The sequence below is a fragment of the Herpailurus yagouaroundi genome, unplaced genomic scaffold (genome assembly GCF_014898765.1).
Source record: "Herpailurus yagouaroundi ecotype Mexico unplaced genomic scaffold, PumYag 387, whole genome shotgun sequence".
NCBI classification, from domain to species: domain Eukaryota; kingdom Metazoa; phylum Chordata; class Mammalia; order Carnivora; family Felidae; genus Herpailurus; species Herpailurus yagouaroundi.
The window spans coordinates 1,925,422-1,947,876 of record NW_024412604.1 but is presented as its reverse complement, the minus strand read 5'-3'; the positions used below and the strand labels follow the sequence as shown (position 1 = coordinate 1,947,876).

At 46.5% G+C, this 22,455-nt stretch overlaps 1 protein-coding gene across 2 annotated transcripts in view; it reads left to right on the top strand.

The window, feature by feature from the left end:
* Positions 1-22,455, top strand: part of RUVBL1 (RuvB like AAA ATPase 1) — a 44,814-nt gene that overhangs the window by 9,925 nt on the left and 12,434 nt on the right. Inside the window, exons 3-8 of one of the 2 annotated variants that reach the window (XM_040463312.1) lie at positions 2,973-3,105; positions 11,577-11,728; positions 15,523-15,612; positions 16,403-16,552; positions 18,300-18,363; positions 19,789-19,987. In XM_040463312.1, the coding sequence (XP_040319246.1) occupies positions 2,973-3,105; positions 11,577-11,728; positions 15,523-15,612; positions 16,403-16,552; positions 18,300-18,363; positions 19,789-19,987 (788 nt within the window). The remainder of the gene's footprint in view (positions 1-2,972; positions 3,106-11,576; positions 11,729-15,522; positions 15,613-16,402; positions 16,553-18,299; positions 18,364-19,788; positions 19,988-22,455) is intronic. The other variant, XM_040463314.1, reaches the window with a different exon arrangement.

Below are 22,455 nucleotides of genomic sequence, written 5' to 3'. Positions count from 1 at the left end.
TTAAGAGTCTCTTATGCTTTGGCTCTCTCCCACTCTAACCTCTTTTTTTTTTTTTTTTCCTTCCCCTCCCCCATGGGTTTCTGTTAAGTTTCTCAGGATCCACATAGGAGTGAAAACATATGGTATCTGTCTTTCTCTGTATGGCTTATTTCACTTAGCATCACACTCTCCAGTTCCGTCCACGTTGCTACAAAGGGCCATATTTCATTCTTTCTCATTGCCACATAGTACTCCATTGTGTATATAAACCACAATTTCTTTATCCATTCATCGGTTCATGGACATTTAGGCCCTTTCCACATTTTGGCTATTGTTGAGAGTGCTGCCATAAACATTGGGGTACAAGTGCCCCTATGCATCAGTACTCCTGTATCCCTTGGGTAAATTCCTAACAGTGCTATTGCTGGGTCATAGGGTAGGTCTATTTTTAATTTTTTGAGGAACCTCCACACTGTTTTCCAGAGTGGCTGCACCAGTTTGCATTCCCACTAACAGTGCAAGAAGGTTCCCATTTTTCCACATCCTCTCCAGCATCTATAGTCTCCTGATTTTTTCATTTTGGCCACTCTGGCTGGCGTGAGGTGATATCTGAGTGTGGTTTTGATTTGTATTTCCCTGATGAGGAGCGACGTTGAGCATCTTTTCATGTGCCTGTTGGCCATCCGGATGTCTTCTTTAGAGAAGTGTCTATTCATGTTTTCTGCCCATTTCTTCACTGGATTATTTGTTTTTCGGGTGTGGAGTTTGGTGAGCTCTTTATAGATTTTTGGATACTAGCCCTTTGTCCGATATGTCATTTGCAAATATCTTTTCCCATTCCGTTGGCTGCCTTTTAGTTTTGTTGGTTGTTTCCTTTGCTGCGCAGAAGCTTTTTATCTTCATGAGTCCCAATAGTTCATTTTTGCTTTTAATTCCCTTGCCTTTGGGGATGTATCAAGTAAGAAATTGCTGTGGCTGAGGTCAGAGAGGTCTTTTCCTGCTTTCTCCTCTAGGGTTTTGATGGTTTCCTGCCTCACATTCAGTTCCTTTATCCATTTTGAGTTTATTTTTGTGAATGGTGTAAGAAAGTGGTCTAGTTTCATTCTTCTGCATGTTGCTGTCCAGTTCTCCCAGCACCATTTGTTAAAGAGACTGTCTTTTTTCCATTGGATGTTCTTTCCTGCTTTGTCAAAGATGAGTTGGCCATACGTTTGTGGGTCTAGTTCTGGGGTTTCTATTCTATTCCATTGGTCTATGTGTCTGTTTCTGTGCCAATACCATGCTGTCTTGATGATTACAGCTTTGTAGTAGAGGCTAAAGTCCGGGATTGTGATGCCTCCTGCTTTGGTCTTCTTCTTCAAAATTACTTTGGCTATTCGGGGCCTTTTGTGGTTCCATATGAATTTTAGGATTGCTTGTTCTAGCTTCGAGAAGAATGCTGGTGCAATTTTGATTGGGATTGCATTGAATGTGTAGATAGCTTTGGGTAATATTGACATTTTAACAATATTTATTCTTCCAACCCATGAGCACGGAGTGTTTTTCCATTTCTTTATATCTTCTTCAATTTCCTTCATAAGCTTTCTATAGTTTTCAGCATATAGATCTTTTACATATTTGGTTAGATTTATTCCTAGGTCAGATACCTCGATTTTTATATGAAATTTCCCAACATTAAAAAATGGGCAACAGATTGAGTTTAAAAACACACATGACACTCAGCAGGGCAAAACAGAACTGGGCTGTGGGCAATGAGTTTACAACTTGTGATTTAATCCAGGACCTTGATTTGGCAGGTGGGGAAATAGGGCAGCAGAGGTTTGCCATGTGCCCAGGGTCACGGTAAGAATTAGTTTCCGCACCAGCACTACCACCCAGTTTTTGCCCTTTCCACCAGTGCTTTTTGTGCTACATCACATGCTGCTTCTCTAGCAGATGCTACCATCTTAAAACTATCACCAAAATGGCACTGAAAAGATAATCTGAGAGGAACCTCTGCTGGGCCAGTTTTAAAATACTGTCTCAGGGTGCACTTTGTTGTTCTGGGCAAGCTTGGTTTCTTGCTTAGCCCTGACCCCTTGGGAACTGACCTTACTTAGGCTCTTGTTTCAAAGTTGAGGAAAGATGAAAACAGCATTAAAATGCTGTGGCATCTCCCTGTCCTGTACCAGCTTTAAAGCATCGGCTTTTCATACTTGATATCTGACAATACATCTATTTGGTCTGCTTGTGTTTAGCATCTGTCAGTTGTAGTTATCTTTTGTAGTTATCTACAAAATCAATTTGTAGTTTACTAGGGCATGTTCAAGTGTAACTTGGGACCAGCTCATAGCTTGAGAATCTAGCTCCCACATCCTTCTTCACCGTGTGTGGGCCACTCAATCCAAAGCGAACGTCACGTAATTCATTCTTTGGTTAGTGTTTTCTGATGCTCTCCAGGTTGGTGTCCTCCCATGCCTGTAAAAACAGAGAGTAGTATCTCAGAGACTGGAGCGGTGTTCCGAGCCCTGTTTTGATATCGAGGGGACAGTTTGGGAAGTCTACTAATTACGATGGCAACAACGATCTTTGGAACCCTACTACTGCCAGAGTTCAAGTTCCCACTCTGCCATTTTCTAGATTATGATTCCCAGGACATGTTATTTTACCTCTCCTGTGTCTCAGTTTCCCTATTTGTAAAGTGGAGAAAGTTCAGTGTGTAGCTCATAGGCAAGTGGGAGGGTCACGTGATGCACTTAGAGTCGGGCCTCACTGGTGTCAGTGAGTGATAACTGTGGTAATTACAGGGATGATTAAAGGTGCCATTTAGGTTATAAATCGACTGTCCACAAAAGTCATTCAGCATTTATTGTGTGAAACATGCCAAATGATGTTGAAACTAAAAGGACTAGATTTTCAGTTATTCCTGATTCATAATTTTTTGATAGGATATGTTTCTGAATTATCATATTTTCAAGAATGTAAAACAAGTGCATTCCCATTGTTCTCTGTAGACAGCTCTGGCTCTGGCTATTGCTCAGGAGCTGGGCAGTAAGGTCCCCTTCTGCCCAATGGTGGGGAGTGAAGTTTACTCCACGGAGATCAAGAAGACGGAGGTGCTGATGGAGAACTTCCGCAGGGCCATTGGTGAGTATCACGTCTGTGGCAAGAGTTGTTCTCCTTTGCCCACTTCGCTGAAGCTGCTTCGTTGTGCAAACGCCTTTACAGCTTGTATTTGTCGTGCTACCATTTTTCTTTTGGCACCCTTAGTGTTATCTTCGCAAGCCAAACAAAAACCCAACTTTTCTAGTTGAAGTGTTTTAGCAGTCAGAAAATGTAGACCCTGGCTACGGGACTGGGGTTTTTCACATGACAAAGTAGATGTGGCCATAAAATGATTTTTTAAAAAACAAGTCAGATTTTCCCGGCAGCCTTATTATGCTTTTAGAGGTGAGTGTCCAGTGAGAAGGTTTGGACTTAGGCCATAAGCTTTGTGTGTCGCGATGCTAGAATGTCCCCGGTCCTGGATGTTGAGCCAGAAGAATCGTGGCCTGTCAGAGAGTGAGGAAACCATGGGGGGACGGGCAGAGGTTTGAGCTTACAGGGTTTGGTGCTTGTTACATGGCAGGGCCCCCCTCAACATTGATTATAGCCTTTTGTTCCCCCAAGAGGAATTCTCTGTCTTCATTTTGCATATGATGACACAGAGTCTCAGGACGTTACACGACTTGCCTACAGTGACCCAGCTAGTGAGTAGCAGCACTGTAATCTGAACCTGTAGCTCTCGGATTCTAGAGCCTGTGCTCTGAAGACCTGCAATGAGAAGAAAATGGCCTCTCCCAAATAGTTACGTCTTCTCCACTAGGAGGTCTGGGCCTGTCTCCCTGCCCCATTTTTGTTGCCCTCGCTCTGGGAAAATCCCAGTGTCCCTCACATCTAGAAATAGTTTATTCCTTTTAAGATACTAAAAACTGTTTAATGTGTGTCTGCACATGTGGGAGCCTATATCTAGGATACAGTTGCTGAGTCATGGGTTATGAACCCTTGTCATAGCGCCTGTACAGTTTTCCAGGCCCTTTGGTTGTCAAAACAAGGTGAGCATTCTTCAGAAGGAAATTTACTGGAAAGCTTGGAGGAAATGACGAAAGTTTAAGCAAGAGTGGATTTGTCTAACCCAGAATCCTTGCCTTAAGAATGCTAAAGTCTAGGTCAGGGGTGAAATCATGTAGGGTCGTAAGCACGATTAGGGCTTTGCATCTGTCACTGAGTGAAAAGGGAAGCAATTAGAGAGTGGTTTTGGTTGTCCAAGGATCCCTCTGGCTGGGGCATGGAGAGTGGACAGTGAGAAGAGTGAGGGGACAGTGGGGAGACTGTGAGGAGCCTGAGCAGGAGATGGTGGTGGCTTGGACCTGGTGGTGGTGGCAGAGGTGATAAGAAATGGTCAGATTCTGGATCTAGTTGGATGGTGGGGCTGACAGGATTGCCCAGAGGATAAGATGTGGGGCTTTAAAGAAGGAGAGGTGGCCATTTTGGGAGATAGGAAAGTCTGGAGAGGAGCAGACTGGGTGTTGATTGAACGTCTGCTATGGACAGAGTATCTCCTGTGGCCCCAGTTCCTGGCACATAGTCGGGCTCAGTGAAGTTTTTCTGAATGAGAGAAGGGACTGGGCTTTTAAAGCAGGTAGAAAACAGAAGCCTTTAGCCGAAGAAGGATAGCCCTCAGTCTGTGTCTGGTGATAGATATACTCCGCTTGGTCTGCACAGGGTTTTTTATTAAAATAAATGTTGCATTGGTTGCCAGTGTTTAGAAATTGGGAAATGTCCTATGAAATCCTTCTTTCTGGCTTCCTGAGAGAAGCTTTCCTTCCCACATAGCAGCAGTCGGGTGGGGCTGAGCAGGGCCCCTTTCCAGAGCGGGGCTCGCCCTCCAGCCTGCCGCCGTCCCTGGTACACTGGCCCTGCTTCTTCATGTCGCCCACCAGGCGCTCGCCCGCACCAGGTCCCTGCGATCGCTGGAGGGTGGGACTCTTGTTCTAAGCCAGAGACCCTGTAAGCTGTGTCTGTAGGCTTTGTGTTGTGTAGGTATGGACTTTTTTTTTTTTTTTAAACTGTAAAGTGTTTCTTACTGGAAATCTTTTTTACTGTGAAACATTGAATTTTTTTGGTGGCTGTTATAAACTGAAATTTAACATACTTAGAGAAAAGTATGTAAAGCATGCCTGTAGTTTAACAATTTCTTATGAGGTCAACGCTATGCCGTCACCACTCAGCTCAGGGAACGGAACAGGGCCAGCACCACAGCTGTCATTCTGGCCCTGGCTGGCCACAGCCCCTCCCCTCTCCCACGCCAACCCACAGAGTGCGAGGGTTGTGTGGCCACGGCCTCTGTGCCCGTCAGAGCCTGTACAGCAGTGTGGCTGAGTTTTGCCCTTTTCTTTTCTTTCTTTCTTTTTTAAAGTTTATTTGTTTATATTGAGAGAGAGATTGAGATTGAGCAGGGGGAGGTGCAGAATCCTATACCAGCATTGTCCATGACTGTCAAACGCTGGGAAAACTCCAATATCCATCAAATGTGGAAGAGATGCTTAAATGTGGCTTATTCATACTGTCAGCACGGAGCCTGACGTGGGGCTCGAACTCACAAACCATGAGATTATGCCCTGAGCTGAAACCCAGAGCCGGTCGCTTAACTGGCTGAGCCACCCAGGTGCCCTGTATTTTGCCCTTTAAACGTCTTCTAAATGGAACCTGGTTTAGGTGTTGTTCCTTTAGCAGCATTGATGTTTGTGAGGTTCAGCGGGTGTCATTACATGTTTGGCCGTCTTTGGACTTTTGCATCGTATCTGGAATAGGGGTGGAAATGGGTCACAGGACCCAGGGTTTATAAAATCTTTCTCTGAGTGCCTTCTAAAAACTTAATGAACATGTGGCAAAGATCGTATTTAACTCACTAATTAAGACGCTACAACTGGCCCAAATCCCTGAGCACTTTCAATATGTATTGTTAATTATTAAAAAGAAATATTTTTCTGCCCTTGATAAAATCTGACAAAACTGACTTTCGCACACGTGCGTGCGTTTAGGTTGCATGAAGGTAACTTTAATGCTCTGCAGTTTGAAAAAATAGAGATAAATTTCCTAGGTATCTATTTTGCAATTTGCCGTTTTTGAGGGGAGGGGCAGCGTAGTTCTTTTGATGGCAGTGAGGTAAAGAGAATTTCTTGATCCTGCCACAGAATAAAAAGGCAGGCCATTGACTGTCTTCAAAAAGGAACCCTGCCCATCTTCCTCTGCCTTTGAATTCCTGTGAAGTTGGCAGAGGGGTGGGGAGGAAGCGGTAAGCTGACCAGAAATAAAAAGCAAGGAGTCTGTGCTGTTTCCTTGACGTGATGAAGGTCCCTGTCAGGGATTTAGAAACCTGAGCCAGCAGATGAAACCTGTGTCATTTGTGTTGCCGGTGCCAGAGATAGCGCCAGCTCGGCCCCTTCCCTGGCTAACAGCCGCTTTCATTGTCCGTCACCCACATCCCCTGCCTGCTTGTCAGCACAGAGCGACTTCTAAACAAATACGGGCACTAGTGAGAGACGGGAATGCCTTTCTTCCCCACTCAAGGAATTTCATGTCATGGTCATTAACAGGAAATAGAGGGAAGCATTCCACTGGAAGGAATTTATCTCTGTGGGATATAAAATTGTTGATTGAAAAAAAAATCCAAGTTCATTTTAAAAGTACAGAATTTTCCAAGTATGTCACAGGCTTCTGATACATTCATGTAGTTTGGAAAATTTTTGTCTTGATGTTCAGGAATTGAGAGTTTGGTAAGGCAAAATGTAACACAACATCTCTTTTGGGGCTGTTCCAAAACTTCCATTTGTAGGCTATCAGATTGACTGAAGGTAGAGTAGAACTTTTCCTTAACTTCAGTATCTGAGAGAGTCTTTGTCCTGGTTGGGTTTCTGGAGAAAGAAGGCAACCGCTCCAAAGATAAGATAATGACCACATTTAAAAATTCGAAGTGATGGAGAGTGTCTGACCCCATTGGCGGTGTTTCTTTGTGCCGCTGGGCTATTTGCATATCAGAACAGAGGTGGCTTGATGGTGAGGACACCCAAACCATATCTGGGCTACCTGTCATCAGAAGTGGTTCGTGTCTCTACATTGTGAGCAGAACAGAGTTCTTCATTCCTTCTTACATGAGTGGTTCTCAGCTGTGACTGTACATTGGCATCATCCAGGGAGCAGACCCAACCCCTGAGATTCAGGCAGATGGTCTGAGTACAGCCAGGGCAGGAAAAATAGTAGAAACCTCTCGTGATTCTAAAGGGTGAGAGCCATGATGTAGACTCCAGCTGAGGTTTAGAGCAGTGTTCCCAAAACTTAAGCCAGCAGTGTTCCTCCTTTGCCAGGTCTTACCAGTTTTACTTACTTAAATATTTCTTTTTAAAATGACGTGGTACTTTTGTGTGCACATACAGTAAAGTGCACGGGAGCGTTAAGCGTATAGCTCTGTGAATTGTCGTACATGGAAAACCCATGCCGCCAGCATCCAGTCAAGAAAGAGAGTATTGCCAATACCCCAGAGTGCCCTTCATGTCTGCCCCCAATCTCCATTCTTCCTTCCTCCCACATTAACAACTGTCTTGATTCTAACATTATGGTTGTAGTTATGCCTGTTTTTGAACCTCATATACACAGTCATACAGTATGTATTCTTCCGTGTTTGGCTTCTTTTCCACAAAGTTATGTTTGTGAGATTCATCAGTATTGTTGTATTTAGAATAATTCTTTTTCACTGCTCCGTGATATTCTATTGTGTGAGTAAGCCACATTTAGGCATCTCTTCCACATTTGACGGATATTGGAGTTTTCCCAGTGTTTGATAGTCATGGACAATGCTGCTATGACTGTTACTGGCCATGTCCCTTGGTGCACACGCGCGCCCATACCTAGTGGGTATATACCTAGGAGCTGAATTACAGGGATACAGGATATTCATGTGTTCAACTTTAGGAGACGTCAGTTCTAAAGCATTTGTGTCAATTTATACTCCCATTCGCAGTGCAAACCTTCCTGCTGTTCTGCGTCCTCACCAACTCTTGGAATTGTCATCCTTTTAATTGTAACGATTCTTGAGGTTGTCGAATAGCATTTCATTGGTTTTTTTTCTTTTTAGTTTGGAAATTTTCAAATGTACAAAAAGTGGTCAAATGCTGACCTTCCCACATGGTCTCATCACCAGGCTTCAGCTCATAGTTAATCTTGATTGATCTGTAGCCCTCATTATTCCCCTCCCAGATTCTTTTGAAGTTAACTGCAGACCTGCTTTTTCATCCATAAATATTTCAGTATGTGTCTCTGAAAAATAAGGACTTAAAGGAAACCCCATTGTACCACTGTCCTGCCTAGAATAAACAATATATTCCTTAGTATCATCAAATATCTAGTTAGTATTCAAATTTCCAGTTGTCTTGTGTCACAGTGTGTTTTTTCTTTTTTGAAGATTTTTTTAATTATTGTTTGAATCAGGACACAATCTATCTGCATGATAGATTAGTTGATATGTGTCTTCTATCTTTTTAACCTATGGGTTTCCCTTACATTTGTGTTCTTTCCTTGGGGCAAAACATGAATTTGCTGGAGACTGGGCTCACACCCAAGGGCTGGCAGAAAGGACCGCTGAGGTCTGTGGGCACATGTTACCTGGAAGAGGAAGGACAGAGCAAGTGTTGTGGGAAAGGCAGTCAGTGAGCTGGGGCCCTGTGGTGTAGTGTGGTGTGGTGGGAAGAAGCTGGTCTCAGAACCAGAAGACTTGCACGCTTGTCCCAGGTCTACCACGAGGGAGGAAAGGACCCTTTGCTCCAGTTCCCAGAGCTGACTTCCCCTCTGTAAAATGACCTAAAGAGTCCTCACTCTGGCTGTTTCACGGGGCTAGGTTGGGATGTGGTGGTACCTCCTCTTGTCCTCACGATACCAGTGCAGGATCAAATGAGGCAGTGACATGCAAGCCCTCCACAGACTGGCAGGAGGGCTGCTTCTGTGGGCTAAGAGGCTGCCACAGCCAGAGGTAAACCTATAAATAGTATGTTCCTACTGGTGTGGCCCGCAGCTTTCCTAAATGTAGGGACTCCTTCTGTACCCATCTTCAACTAGTATGACCCAAGGATGTTTTCCTCCTTGTCTTTGAACCGATGACATGTACAGTGACTTAAAATTATTTTCTTGTTGATGTAGAATTCTTGGAAAACAGATGCATTAGCTGTTAACTTACCTGTGGTGGGCATGGTTTCAGAGAAAGCATTTGTATCTCTAGACTCAGACTTTAGGAATTTGGGAGAGTTTGTGCATGCACGTGTGTGTGTGTGTGTGTGTGTGTGTGTGTGTGTGTGTGTGTGTGTGCGCTTTCAGAGCAACCGTGTTCAGTGGTATGCGTTTGTTTTCCTGTCTTAAGAAAACCTTTATTTGCAGGGTGTTTGGGTGGCTCAGTCAGTTAAATGTCCCACTCTTGATCTCAGGATGGTGAGTTCAAACCCCTGTGTTGGGCGCCATGATGGGTGTGGAGCTTACTTATAAATAGCTTACTTATAAATAAATACATACATACATACATACATACATACATACAAAAATCCTAGCAGAGCTAAAAAAAAACGAAGAAAATCTTTAGTTATTAGTAATTATCATTGCTTTGTTAGAAAAACTCATGGGGCACCTGGGTGGCTCAGTTGGTTAAGTGTTTTATTCTTGATTTCGGCTCAGGTCAAGATCTCACGGTTCGTGGGTTCGAGCCCCACGTAGGGCTTAGTGCTGACCATGCAAAGCCTGCTTGGGATTCTCTCTCTCTCTCTCTCTCTCTCTCTCTCTGTCTCAAGATAAATAAATAAACTTAAAAAAATTAAAAAAATTTTTTAACGTTTATTCATTTTTGAGAGACAGAGAGACACAGAGCATGAGCAGGGAATGGGCAGAGAGAGGGAGACCCAGAATCTGAAATAGGCTCCAGGCTCTCAGCTGTCAGCACAGAGCCCGACGCAGGGCTCGAACCCAGGAAATGTGAGATCATGACCTGAGCCAAAGTCACATGCTCAACCGACTGAGCCACCCAGGTGCCCCAAACTTAAAAAAATGTTTAAAAGAAAAGAAAAACCCAATTTTCTTGTTGTTATTTTAATGTGTTATTAAAGCATTATATATATGTGTGTGTGTATGTATGTGGATACATACATACACACAGGAAGAAAACATAATCATAGGTATATAGCTCAGTGAGTTTTCATAAAGTCAGCATACTCATGTACCCTACACCCAGAGCAAAAGACCAGTACTAGATCTCCAAAAGCTCCTTGTGCCCCCTCCAGTCACTCTTCCCTGCAGGGGCATGCCTGTGTTGACTTTGGAGGCAAAAAACCTTTGATCCAGATGAGGCCTGGGTTTCAGGGTTGGGGGTGTCATGGTGGACCTGGGCTATTGCATCACATGGCAACTTCCTTAGAGATCTTGGGCATTACGGAGAATATGCAGAAGTATCTGTAGACAGATTTCTTAGGTATCGGATGGTCTGCCTGATGGCACTCCCTTTCCCCTTGAGTATCTTCCTGCATTCATCCATTTTTGTGTGTGGCTATTGACTGTCTAGCAGAGGGGGAGTCAGGTCTCCAGAGTCCTCGCAATCCCATGTGTGAGTGCTGGGTGGGAGGCACAGGTTGCCATGGGAGTCAGTGGAGGGTAAAGAAGAAGGGTGTGTCAGGCAAGCTTTCTAGGAGTAAGTATTTCAGCTGGGGAGTTGGCAAAGCCAGAACGGAGGGAAGAGTACTTTAGGCAGCAAAAACATTATATAAAAAGGCACTGAGACCATGTTGTAGAAATTAATTTGGTAACAATTCTTTGTTTGCCAACAACATTTATTGACTAGCTGTGAATGCTTTATTAATAGGGTGAGGGGGGGTTGTTTTGGGGTTGTGGCCTTGGAAAACTTCTAGAACAACGCACTGCAAATGCTGAATGACAACTGGGTATTTCTTCTTGGGGTGTGCACCAAGGGTCAATCAGAGGCCCAGAACATTTGGCAGGTCACATATCACTTGCTGTTGGCACGGACCTCTAATTAACATAGCATACCTAGCTCAGGTCTGTTGGTGACACAAGGGATGTAAGGAGTTATTCCATTGGTTCTGAAATTATTTTTCAAGAATCAAAAACACAAGAAACAAGGGTATATGTAGTTGCTGCTCTAGTGGAGTAGAATGGTTGGGGTTCAGAGATTGGATTAGAGGCTAAAGCTCAATTTCACCCCCTTGGAGGTGGAACAGATGGCGGATACAATTTTGAGAATTGTAGCTTGTCTAATTAATTCTAGATTTGAACCGAGAAAATCCCTTTGAAAAGTTGAAATAAAATTGTGTTCTGACTAGCTCCTCCAGTTTACAGTTACAGTATTTTCCTATCCAGTACTTTTCTACCCTTGGATGTACATTATTAGTAAGGCTGACTTGTCAGTCGTTGTGACATGGAAGGTTTGTGGCTAAAAAGGCTATTAAGGACTTACGTAAGAGAGAGAGGGAATACGAATCTGTGAGAGAGAGTTCTGCTTCTTACTGGAGCTCACCTGCCGTCTCTTCCAGGGCTGCGGATAAAGGAGACCAAAGAAGTTTATGAAGGCGAAGTCACAGAGCTGACTCCGTGTGAGACAGAGAACCCCATGGGGGGATATGGGAAGACCATTAGCCATGTGATCATAGGACTAAAAACGGCCAAAGGAACCAAACAGCTGAAAGTGAGTATGTGTTTGTCCTCTGTTTTCTCTTGCCTCAGAATCTCTCCGCACTGCATGGCCTTGGGCAAGTGGCGTAACCGCTCAGTGTCCCATTTTGCTCTGTGCGCTGTGGGTGATGATACGTCACAGGGCCGTTTGAGGATGTTTCGTGTACGGAGCAGTACCTAGAATAGGGCAAGTACACAGGGAGACTCAATAAAGATAGCTCTTGCTTTTCTCATTCACTCCTGTGAAACTGTGCATTAAGACATGAGCTACGTGCCTGCCATCGTGTATCCTGTATTGTGACCATGTGTCAAAGGTCACGGGCCTGTCTTTGAACCTGTGGATTAATTTTTCAGATATCAGTGCCCATGCTTCCAGAAAGAAGCAGCGGTGACTAATCTGGTAAGAGTCGTGTAGGATGACGAATGGACATCTCAAGGGGCCAAACACAGAATCCTGACTGCCAATTCCTTTTAGGAGTCAGGGCCCCAAAACCTATAGTAGCTTTAGCTGTTGGTTCTGCTCAGGCTGTAGCTTTGTGGAGAAACCATAGGTGGTGGCAACGTGGGGCCCTCGATTACGCTCCTCAGACACTTGTCTGTCAACCTTGAGGATGCGGGTGGCAGGGGCACCTGGGGGAAGAGTGTGGTTTGGAGGCAGACAAAGTCTGAAAGAGAGACCAGCCTCTGCTGCTGACAGCGGTGTGGCTTTTGGCAAGTTACTTAATCTCTGAGCAGTAGTTTCTTTGTCTGTTAAATGGGGATAATGGTTGCCTATCTCGTGGAGTTCTTAGAAGGATATAAAAGTTGTAGCTTTGGGTGTAGCCCCAGTTACCTAGGAAGTGGTAGCTGTTGATGTTACTGTGAGAGCCTTCAGTTAGAGAAATGGGACGATTGGGATTGTAGGTATTGTCTTATTGCTATTTATAATAAACAGTATTATGATAGTTATAAAAGCATTATAGCTCTTACTTACTGGATGTGGCAGACCCGGGCTAAGTGCTTTAACAAATACTTCATTTGTTGTTATTTATAGCTTTCTACATGTGTATGTGCCACGTGTATAGTTTCCCTCATGTTACAGATAAGGGAACTGAGCCTGCATAAAGAGGTTAATAAGCAGGTGTCCTAGGGTCCTACAGCCTGTTAACAGGGAGAGCAGACTCTGCATCCCAACTGTTATGCTGTCCCTCCAACTTGCTGTGTGACCTTCAGGAGTCAGTTGAGCTCTCTGGGCCTCTGGGTGCCCATCTGTGAACTGTGGTAGGTTGACCATATAATGTCTCCATCTTCGTTCTCTTCTGCGATTTTATGGTTCTTTGATCCTGTAGGGTGGTTTCTTGGTCACTGCTTTATGGAGATCATAAAAATGTCACTTCTTCAGAGGGTCATTTTTCTTTTTCCTAACAGGGTTTCCATCTCAGGAGCTTGCCTCTACAAATATCTCTTTTAAACCTCCCCCTCATCTCTCCCATTCTGTATTAATTAGATTTCTTAGTAGGATCTGCCGCCTTTCCAGTAATTACATCTTCAGTCAATTCATTTGGGAAATTAACCGATATTAAAGTGCTTGAGGCAAAAAAAAGAAAAAAGGACCCCTCCCCATTGTAGGATAGCTGAAGTCAGGCCTGCTGTTTACATTCCTGCCCTCCATCAGGCCACTTTGCACAGTTTCTTCAAGAAAATAACAGAAGCGGGGCACTTGGGTGGCTCAGTCAGTTAAGCATCCAACTCTTTTGTTTCAGCTCAGGTCATGATCTCGCAGTTTGTGAGTTTGAGTCCCACATCGGGCTCTGCGCTGACAGCAGGGATCCTGCTTGAGAGTCTCTATTTCCCTCTCTCCCTGCCCCTCCGCCACTCATGCTGTCTCTGTCTCTCTCCAAATAAACAAATAAAGCTTAAAAAAAAAAAAAGAAAGAAAATAACACGAGAAAGAAAATAAATTTTTCTTCTTCCCAGATGAGTACTTCTAGCTCCTTTGAGCATATGTACAAAATACTTGGACAAACAGAGCTCAAATAGTTGGTGTAGGGGGGCGCCTGGGAGGCGCAGTTGGTTAAGCATCTGACTTCAGCTCAGGTCATGATCTTGATGATCTTGCGGTTCGTGAGTTCAAGCCCCGCATCAGATTCTATGCTCACAGCTCAGAGCCTGGAGCCTGCTTTGGATTCTGTGTCTCCCTCTTGCTCTGTCCCTCTCCTGCTCGTGCTCTGTCTCTCTCAAAAATAAATAAAGATTTAAAAAATTAAGAATAAAAAAGAGAAATAGTTCGTAGAGGTATTGATTTGTGAAGGAGAATACCGTATTTGCCATCGTTATCACGTACCTGCCTCGTGCCAGGCCTGTGTCATAAGCTCTGCTCCTTGTGCTCTAGGAGGTTACCAGGCCTCACCATGCCAGTGACACAAAGCCCCGAGTTTGTTCCTGTGGTTACTGTCTCTAACAGCTTTATTGAGATTTAATTTTAAATAAAATTCACCCATTTTAAGTGTACAACTCTAGGAATTTTAATCTACTTACAGTGGTACAACCATCACCACTGTCCAATTTTAGAACATTTTCAGCACCCCAAAAGAAACCTCATGCCCATTGACAATAGTGCCCATTCCCACCCACACCTCCTGGCAACCATTAATCCATTTTCTGTTTCTGTGTATTTGTCCTTTCTGAACATTTCACGTAAATGGAGTCATATAAGCATGTGTTCTTTTGTGTCTGGGTTCTTTCACGGAGTCCTAGATTTTTACTCTTTAATTTTGAGACAAAGTTTTTTTCGCATTATAAAATATAAAGTTTAACTGAGAAACAGGTGTCCTTGAAGTTTAACAGAGAGAAACTTCCTATTTTTTTTTTTTTTTTAGTTTATTTATTTTGTGAGAGAGAGAGAGAGCACACATGAGCAGGGAGGGGCACGCAGAGAGGGAGAGAGAGAATCCCGAGCAGGCTCCATGCTCAGCACGACGCGGGGCTCAATCCCACAACTCTGGGATCATGACCTGGGCCAAAATCAAGTCAGACAGACGTTTCACCAACCAGGTGCCCCAAGAAACTTATGTTTAAATCCTGACTGCTGACAAAAGATGCTGTCCTAGAATATTAACATCAAAGGTAGCCTGAATCTGGATGATCCGGAGAAAAGCAGCAGTCTGCAAAATACGCTCCTCTCCTTTTCTGGAGATTTAAGCAGGCAGGTCCGAGAACAGACATGGATTTGAATTAAAAGGCCTGGGAAAGATCCTGGTTTGTGTTTCCCTTTGGATATTTACACCTGGGTGCTGCTGTGTAGATGAGGAAACTGAGGCTCAGAGAGCCTTGTCTAAAATCACGACCACAAAGTGCCAGCCGTAAAGAGCAAGCAGGTTCCAGCAGGTGCTTCACTTGCAGGAAGTTCCACCCCCACCTGAGGTGAGGAGGAGAAGAATTGAAGCAGGGAGAGCAACCCCAAAAGGGGGCGTTAGGGCCTGTGGTCCCCTGGACAGCGTAGACCTCACCTAAAAGCAGTCAGAGCCATATTTGCCATTTTGCGACCTCAGGAGTAAAAGGAAGGAGAATTCTAGATCTCCCCTTGTGCTCTCCTTGGGTGCCCTCACTCTCCTGCTGTCTCTAGGACACACATCCCCAAAGCCAGTGTTCTCCTATATCCACTCACACACACGCACGCACACACACACGCACAAATATACTTTCTCCATATAGTCATGAGGTAGCTACAAGTCTCTTGTGGAAAGGTACCTTACGGTGAGTTGGAAATAAATATTGTATTACAGTTCTCTGAGCCCCATGTTTTTGGGTTTTTTTCTTTTTTTAAAGCTGGATCCCAGCATTTTTGAAAGTTTGCAGAAAGAGCGAGTAGAAGCTGGAGATGTGATCTACATCGAAGCCAACAGTGGGGCTGTGAAGGTGATGCTATGACTGGTTTGCGCGAGGAGGCCTGGGTTACAAGGGGGTTGTTTTCTTCAGGGGGTGCGGGGTGCGGGAGGGGGCTGGCATCTGGCACGATGCTGATGGAAGGTCAGCAGTTGCCCCTTTAGGTTTAATAAAGTTTGCTTTCCCTTTATCTTCCTGCTTTAACCTTCTCATGATTAAAACAGACAGTCTGTTCGAAAAATACTAAAACCTGCGTAGAGGGGGAGTACAGGGTGAGAAAGCAAAACAACTGTAGTCATTTTCAAATTGAAATGTGCAGCGTATTTAATCTTCCTTTTATCTCTTTGGTATTTTCTTCCCAAGATATATGCATGTGGAAGGGGATGCTGCATTAGTTGGCATTCTTTTTATATCTGATTTTCAGTGTCCTGTACAGTGTTCCTCACTGTTTAATGGATGAGCATAATACTTCATATCATACGATAAATCACCCACCTACAAAAGAGTCTGAACAGCTCCCTCCGTCTCCAGTTAATCTACTGGATTTGCCCTTTATCAGGAATTGCATACAGTTAAAAGAAAGAGGGGGGGAAAGATTCTTGGAGAAGGTATCAGGTGTATTTCAACTGGGTTTTTGGAGCCCAGTGATGAGCAGATAGCTTCCTTCTCTTGGCAGCAGGGGAGTGGGGCATATTTGGAGTTTGTCAAGTAGGCTGTCAGGCCTGCGGTTGGGAACTGAGACTTTTATCTCACTTAGCACTGTGCCATTTGGGGACTTGGCAGTGAAAACTCACCAGGCACTCGGGTTTCTCTCTTTTTACAGAGGCAGGGCAGGTGTGATACCTACGCCACAGAATTCGACCTTGAAGCTGAAGAGTATGTCCCCTTGCCAAAGGGGGATGTGCACAAGAAGAAAGAAATCATCCAGGATGTGACCTTGCATGACTTGGATGTGGCCAATGCACGGCCCCAGGTGCTGCCTCGATGCCGGCGTGACCTGGCACACGAGCCCTTTTGTGTGTGCACGGAAGCCCTGGGAAGCCCTGGGAATGAATTGTCAGATTCTTGCTGCCCGTTTCTTAGGGCAGACGGTCCTTTTCTATCTGTGATGTTCAGCAATTAACATCGACATGAGCTACGAGTGACTCCTTTGTTCCAATTCAAATGCTCTAGTCACAGATGATTTCGTGTGTATTGTTTCTTATCCCAGCCAAGCCACTGGCCCTGAGCTAGCCAGCTTCTTCTGTGGCTTCTCTCCAGCATCGGGCTCACGCTCATGCCTGGGATTCTCTGGGTGTTAACGGTGGAGGGCAGGAGTGTTCTTTGAGACCTTTGCAGGATTTCAGAAAGCCCGACAAAGCCGTGTCTTCCCCCCTGCTTAGCAGAATCTTCAGTGTTTCCGCTTTGAGCAGGAATTGTGTCTGCTCCTCACGCCGACAAGATGGATACTTATGCCTTGACTGATAAACGTGGGGGGAATATAGTATGACTTTATGACATCTCTGGGAAATGTGTGATTTTAAAACCCTACCCCTTCCCTGCTGCTGGTCTTTCAGTTCGATTTCCTCTTGATCTTAAGAGAGTCCATCTCCTCATCAGCAGGGAATAGACTTTCTAACTTGAAATTTGACCCTTGGTGTTTTGCCCCTTGGAGCCTTGGCCAAGAGATTGGTGAAGAATTGTCTCGGACCTCCACGTCCCTCAGTGTTAGAATGGCTGTCCCCAAACCAGCCTCCTGGGAGTGTTTGCCTTAGTTAGAGTGTTTGGCCAAGAGTTGGGAGTCAGGGATTGTGTCACTCTGACACTAATGAGCTCACCCAGTTTGTCACTCGGTGTCCCCGGGTTTTCCATGATTTAGGGCTATCTGGTTTTGAGTTCCCTCCTCTGTGAAGAAGGCATTATAGTTCTTGTCCTGCAGGATCAAGTGTTGTAGGTTCTCAGGAAACATTTGCTACATTTTACAGCTGAACATTTAGCGAGCACCTCTGTGTCGCAGGGCATGGCAACAATGGGATCTCTTAATCCCGTGCAGGTGACAAAACAGCACCTCTTGCTGATGGCACTGGGAGGGGCTGGGGGGACGGTCAGCAGTGGGTAGGTGGTGAGCAGCTCCAGACCAGGACTACGTTAATGTGACTGTGTAGTCGAGTCTAGTAAGGAGACACAGGAACGTAGATAAGTATGTCCTAACGCTTCCTTCCACAATCCCTGTGTCCCCAAGGGAACCAGAGCATCGGCAGAGGGCAGGGGCCTTTGACCTGAACTTTATGGGTAACTGGCGCTTCCCAGAAAAGAGATGGTACTTCCTGGCAGGTGGATTAGAGTATGCCAAAGCACGGAAAGAACGTGGGCGTTCAGAGGAGGGTACAGTCCTGTGTGGCTAATCAGGGAGTGCTGATTGGAAAGGAAATGGTTGGAGAGGGAGACTAGGGCGGGCCCCACAGAGCTGGTACTTCCCACGAAGGGTTTTGCTCCTTCTTGCAGGCTGAGGGGAGCCTCTTAAAAATCCCTCTGTTTGGACGCTCCTCACGCTTTCCGTTGTGGGGGAGGGGTGGGGGAAGCGGTCTGGCTTCTCAACGCCTCAGGACCCTGTGTCCAGTTGACAGTGGTAACTGGTGTGATGGAGGTGGTGACGATGAGACTTTTGGAGGTGGTGACGATGAGACTTCTGCAGGTGCCTTAGAGAGCGGGACTGACTGTGTAAATCTTCTGTTTTGCAGGGCGGACAAGACATCCTGTCTATGATGGGCCAATTAATGAAGCCAAAGAAGACCGAAATCACAGGTAAGAGAAATAGTAAGGCCTGTGAGCAAGATGCCGAGCTGTAAGGCCCTGGATTCTGGCATAGCGTGAGAGGCTTTTCGAGTGAATCCCCGGACCTGAGGAAATGCCTTGGGACAGTTTCTTTCTTCCTCTTCATTCAGAGCCTGACCAGCCCGTGGCTGCTTTAGACAGTTGTAAATAAAGCACACTGTGTGCTGTCTGGCCCCAAGTGCTAGCACGGCCTCCTGGATGCACTTAGTATCCTTGCACTTGTCCGTGAGATGGGGGCCGTCACAATCTCCTGTCCCTTTGAGGTCCCAGAAATGTGGGTTGTATCGGGCCAGCCGTGCAGGACAGCTCCTGCCGGAGCACTCCGAGCACGGCAAGCCCCGCCGCCTTAGTTCCCTGCAGCCACCCCACAGCTCCCAGCCTGCCCCGCTCAGCCTCCTGGGCCCTTCCCAGATTTTGGCAGGGATGTCGCTGCTCCCTTGTGGACCTTGGGTGTCCTCTCTTCTCACCCTGGTAAGGACCCTGCCTCTCTTCTCACCTGGTACGTCCCTCTTTTTTCTAATTACCACCTATGGCTCTGTCACCCTGAAAGGTTTTCTGTTTCACGTTAGCCCATGGAATGGTCTGAGACCTTTCTATTAGAGTCGCCAAGACCAGTGTCTGTGCTGTAATCATTTTCACCATGCCTCCTCTTCTGACCAGCCCTGGCTCAAGGCTCTGGTGGCAGATGTGGCATCCCATCTTCCTTTTCTGTGTTTGTGAGCTGCTCCCTCCTGATGCTAGTGCAGGGGCTGGGCAGAAGAATGGGAACCGTGACCTTAGATGGTCCTCTTTGACGCTGAGAGCCCCGCCCCTCTAGAGCTCTGAAGTGAGACCTTTCCTTAGAGCCTGCAATTCTCCCAGATTGCCTGCCAGAGAGGCTTGTGAGAGGCCTGTTCACGCACCCTGTTCCTTCGCCTAGGCACTTGATTGAAAGTTAATTAACCTAAGCTTTGTCTACAGGGCCAAAAGAAAGGGTCATTTCCTGAGTGCAGAATGGAAAAATTTGCATATGAAAACTCACTTCACGCAGGGCTCCCCAACTCTGGGATGTGGCAGGGCACTAGGTGGGTGGATGTGAGCAATAAGGCAAAAGGTGAGAAGTGCGACTGGGGGGAGGTGTGTGCCCTTGTGAAGACATGCAAAACTCAAAGCCATTTACAGACTTAACAGGACATGTTGGCAGGGGAAGCTGCCAGTTCTGTGACTTCTACGTGGTGATTATCCCTATTTTCAGATGATGGCACTGAAGCGGGGATGTAACCTGACAAAGGTCACACAGCCAGCAGTAAAACTGGGCTCCACACTTGGGTTTGGGTCAAATTTGGGGGGGGATGAGGAGAAAAGGTGACCACTCCCGCCACCTGACCTTGCCTGTCTACTCCTGCTCTCTCCTAGACAAACTTCGAGGGGAGATTAACAAGGTGGTGAATAAGTACATCGATCAGGGCATCGCTGAGCTGGTTCCAGGTGTGCTCTTTGTTGATGAAGTCCACATGCTGGACATCGAGTGCTTCACCTACCTGCACCGGGCCCTGGAATCTTCTATCGCCCCCATCGTCATCTTTGCATCCAACCGAGGCAACTGTGTCATCAGGTAGGGTGGCTGCCTGCCAGCCATGAGGCTTTTTCACCTCTGTCTGGGTTCGTGTTTTCCTCTGGGATCACTTTAAACTCGTAACATCATGAGTGGGGATGGAGATGAAGGAGGTCACGTTCGTTTCGAGAGAAACCTGTCAAAGTGGCCTCTGCCTTCACAGGTAGTTCATGCATCAGCCTCATACCATCATGGCCATCAAAGGCAACAGTCACCTGTTGCTGAATATGAGGGCCTCCCACATGGTCTCTGGGGCTACGGTGTGGTGTGATTTGGTACTTCAGTTGGAGTGGGCAGAGGTCAGGTCAGACAGGCTGGCCTCCAGTGGTCTTACATATGTTGACTTCTATCCTCATACTAGCTGTGGGCAGTAAGTATTCTTGGCTTCGTCTTTTAGATAAAGAAACAGAATGGCAGAATAACTTGCCCCTGGTCATAAAGATAGGCCGAGGACCCAGATCTTTCTGATAACGAAACCAGTATTTTCTCTCTATCCCAGATCTTCTTGGAGCCACACTGGCGCCTGCACCCACTCCCAACCCCTTTGGCCTGCTTTTGGGAAGGGGGTAGATGTTGAGGCCCAGAAGGCACATGCCCACATGGTGCTCCACCCTACCAGGGCTGGGACTGGGGACTTTCTTGAGGTTCTTTTTCTCCTGATTACTCTGAAAGCTTATGAGCCCCTGAGAACAACACACTGTCTTCCTAGCTCTCAAGGGCCCTGGACTTGGTCGTTTTCTTGCTCTTTTGTTTGAATGTTGGGGCCTGGTCCCAGCAGTGCTGGGGCGTGAAGCAGGGTGGCAAGGAGCCCTTTTGAAGCCTGCAGCGAAGTCGTGTGGGTGAACAGAGCCCTGGAGGCTGCCAGCTCCTGGCAGCAGGGCTGGTAGGAAAGAGACCCTCAGGCCCATGACTGTCTCAGCACAGAGCTGGAGCCAAACCAAGTGAGGAACCCAAATTGCTGATTCACCTAGACTTGCCTCTGAGTGATGGAGGGTCAGATCCAGGTGTTTAGCTCACTCTTGACGGAGAAGCTTTGTCTCCATTGAGATTGTTCAGAAGCTGTGCGGCTGGCTGTGGGGCAGCTCCCCTCTCAGGTGATCACTCTGGCTCCGAATTAGGATTTGCGAGTGTGATTCAAGTTCATGTGGCAGCAGCCTGTAGTCCCTCTTTAAATCCCTGTACTTCTGTCTTGACAAGATTATCATCACAGGTGTTTTCTGCATCCTTGGGAAGAAGGCAGCTTGTTCCAGGGCTGGGCCAGCCATTGGTGAGAGGAGCTGGCTACCTGGGCAGCTTCTGGAAATGGGGATGTGGCCTGGTGCCCGGTGAGCCTGGCATCCCTTCTGCACAGACCCTGTAGGTTTGCCGGACTTTGCATGCTTTGGGGAGGCCTGGCTTCGGTCTGAAAGTTGGTGAAAGGCTCAGCCTGGAGTGATGGCTCCCCCTGCTGGGGACTGCTAACAGGCTCCTCTCCCTTATGGCTGAGCAGCCTGGCAGCTTCTGACAGGAGCAGAATCCCTTAGGACTCAGAGTACCTTCTCTCAGACCCAACCCGTTCAGAAAAAGAGCGCACGGTGAGGCAGCTCTGATCTCAGAACATGCCCAATGGGCATGGAGCTCTGGTCCGCCTGAAACCTGGGATACTTGGCCTCAGCCCCTCCAGACTGATTTCATCAAGGGCTGCTAGAGGTTGTGGCTGCCTGCTGCCGCCAGACCGCAGTCACCCACCTGGGAAGAAGATGCTCGGGGTGTGAAGCTCTCTGCTGGGGCCACCAGAGTTGGGGTGTATGCTCTCGAAGTGGGTTGTGGTGCTAAGCCCTAGTAGGAATTTTGTTGTCGTGGTGTTGATAATAATAGTGTCAAATTAGCAACAATAAAAATAATAGCTAACGTGTATCGAGGAGTCCTTCTGTGCACCAAGCACAGAAGTTCACACCTCAACTTACTGAGGAAGGGACTGGTTCTCACCGTTCAGATGAGGACACTGAGGCTCCACCAGGATGGGGGACTTGGCTAAGGTCATACAGCACAGAAGGAAGGCTGGGATTTGAATCCAGTGTTGATTGAGTTTAGATGTGAAATGATGAAATTTCTGTAACGTTGGCACAGTGTTGGCAATATCTGACTTGCTTCCCAGCAGACTTTTTCCTAGAGGGGTGCTGTTGAGCCTCCTTGCCTTTGAGACCCTCTGTGACCTCCAGAGCTCGAAAGGAAAGGGAAGGTGAGGAAGCGCCCAGTAACTGAGGGCTTCCTCTGTGCCAGAAACTGTCCAAAGTACTTGACATGGGTCATCCCATGTAGTCTTGGGCATCTGACAATCCTGTGAGCAGGTGATGTTATTTCCAGGTGCACACAGGAGGTAACGTGAGTGGGCCACAGGCCTGAGGGTTGGCTGGCTCCAGAGCTCCTGCCACCCCTGTTCTCCTGTGTTGCTTCTGGTGAGTGTGTGTGTGTGGGGGGGGGGGGGG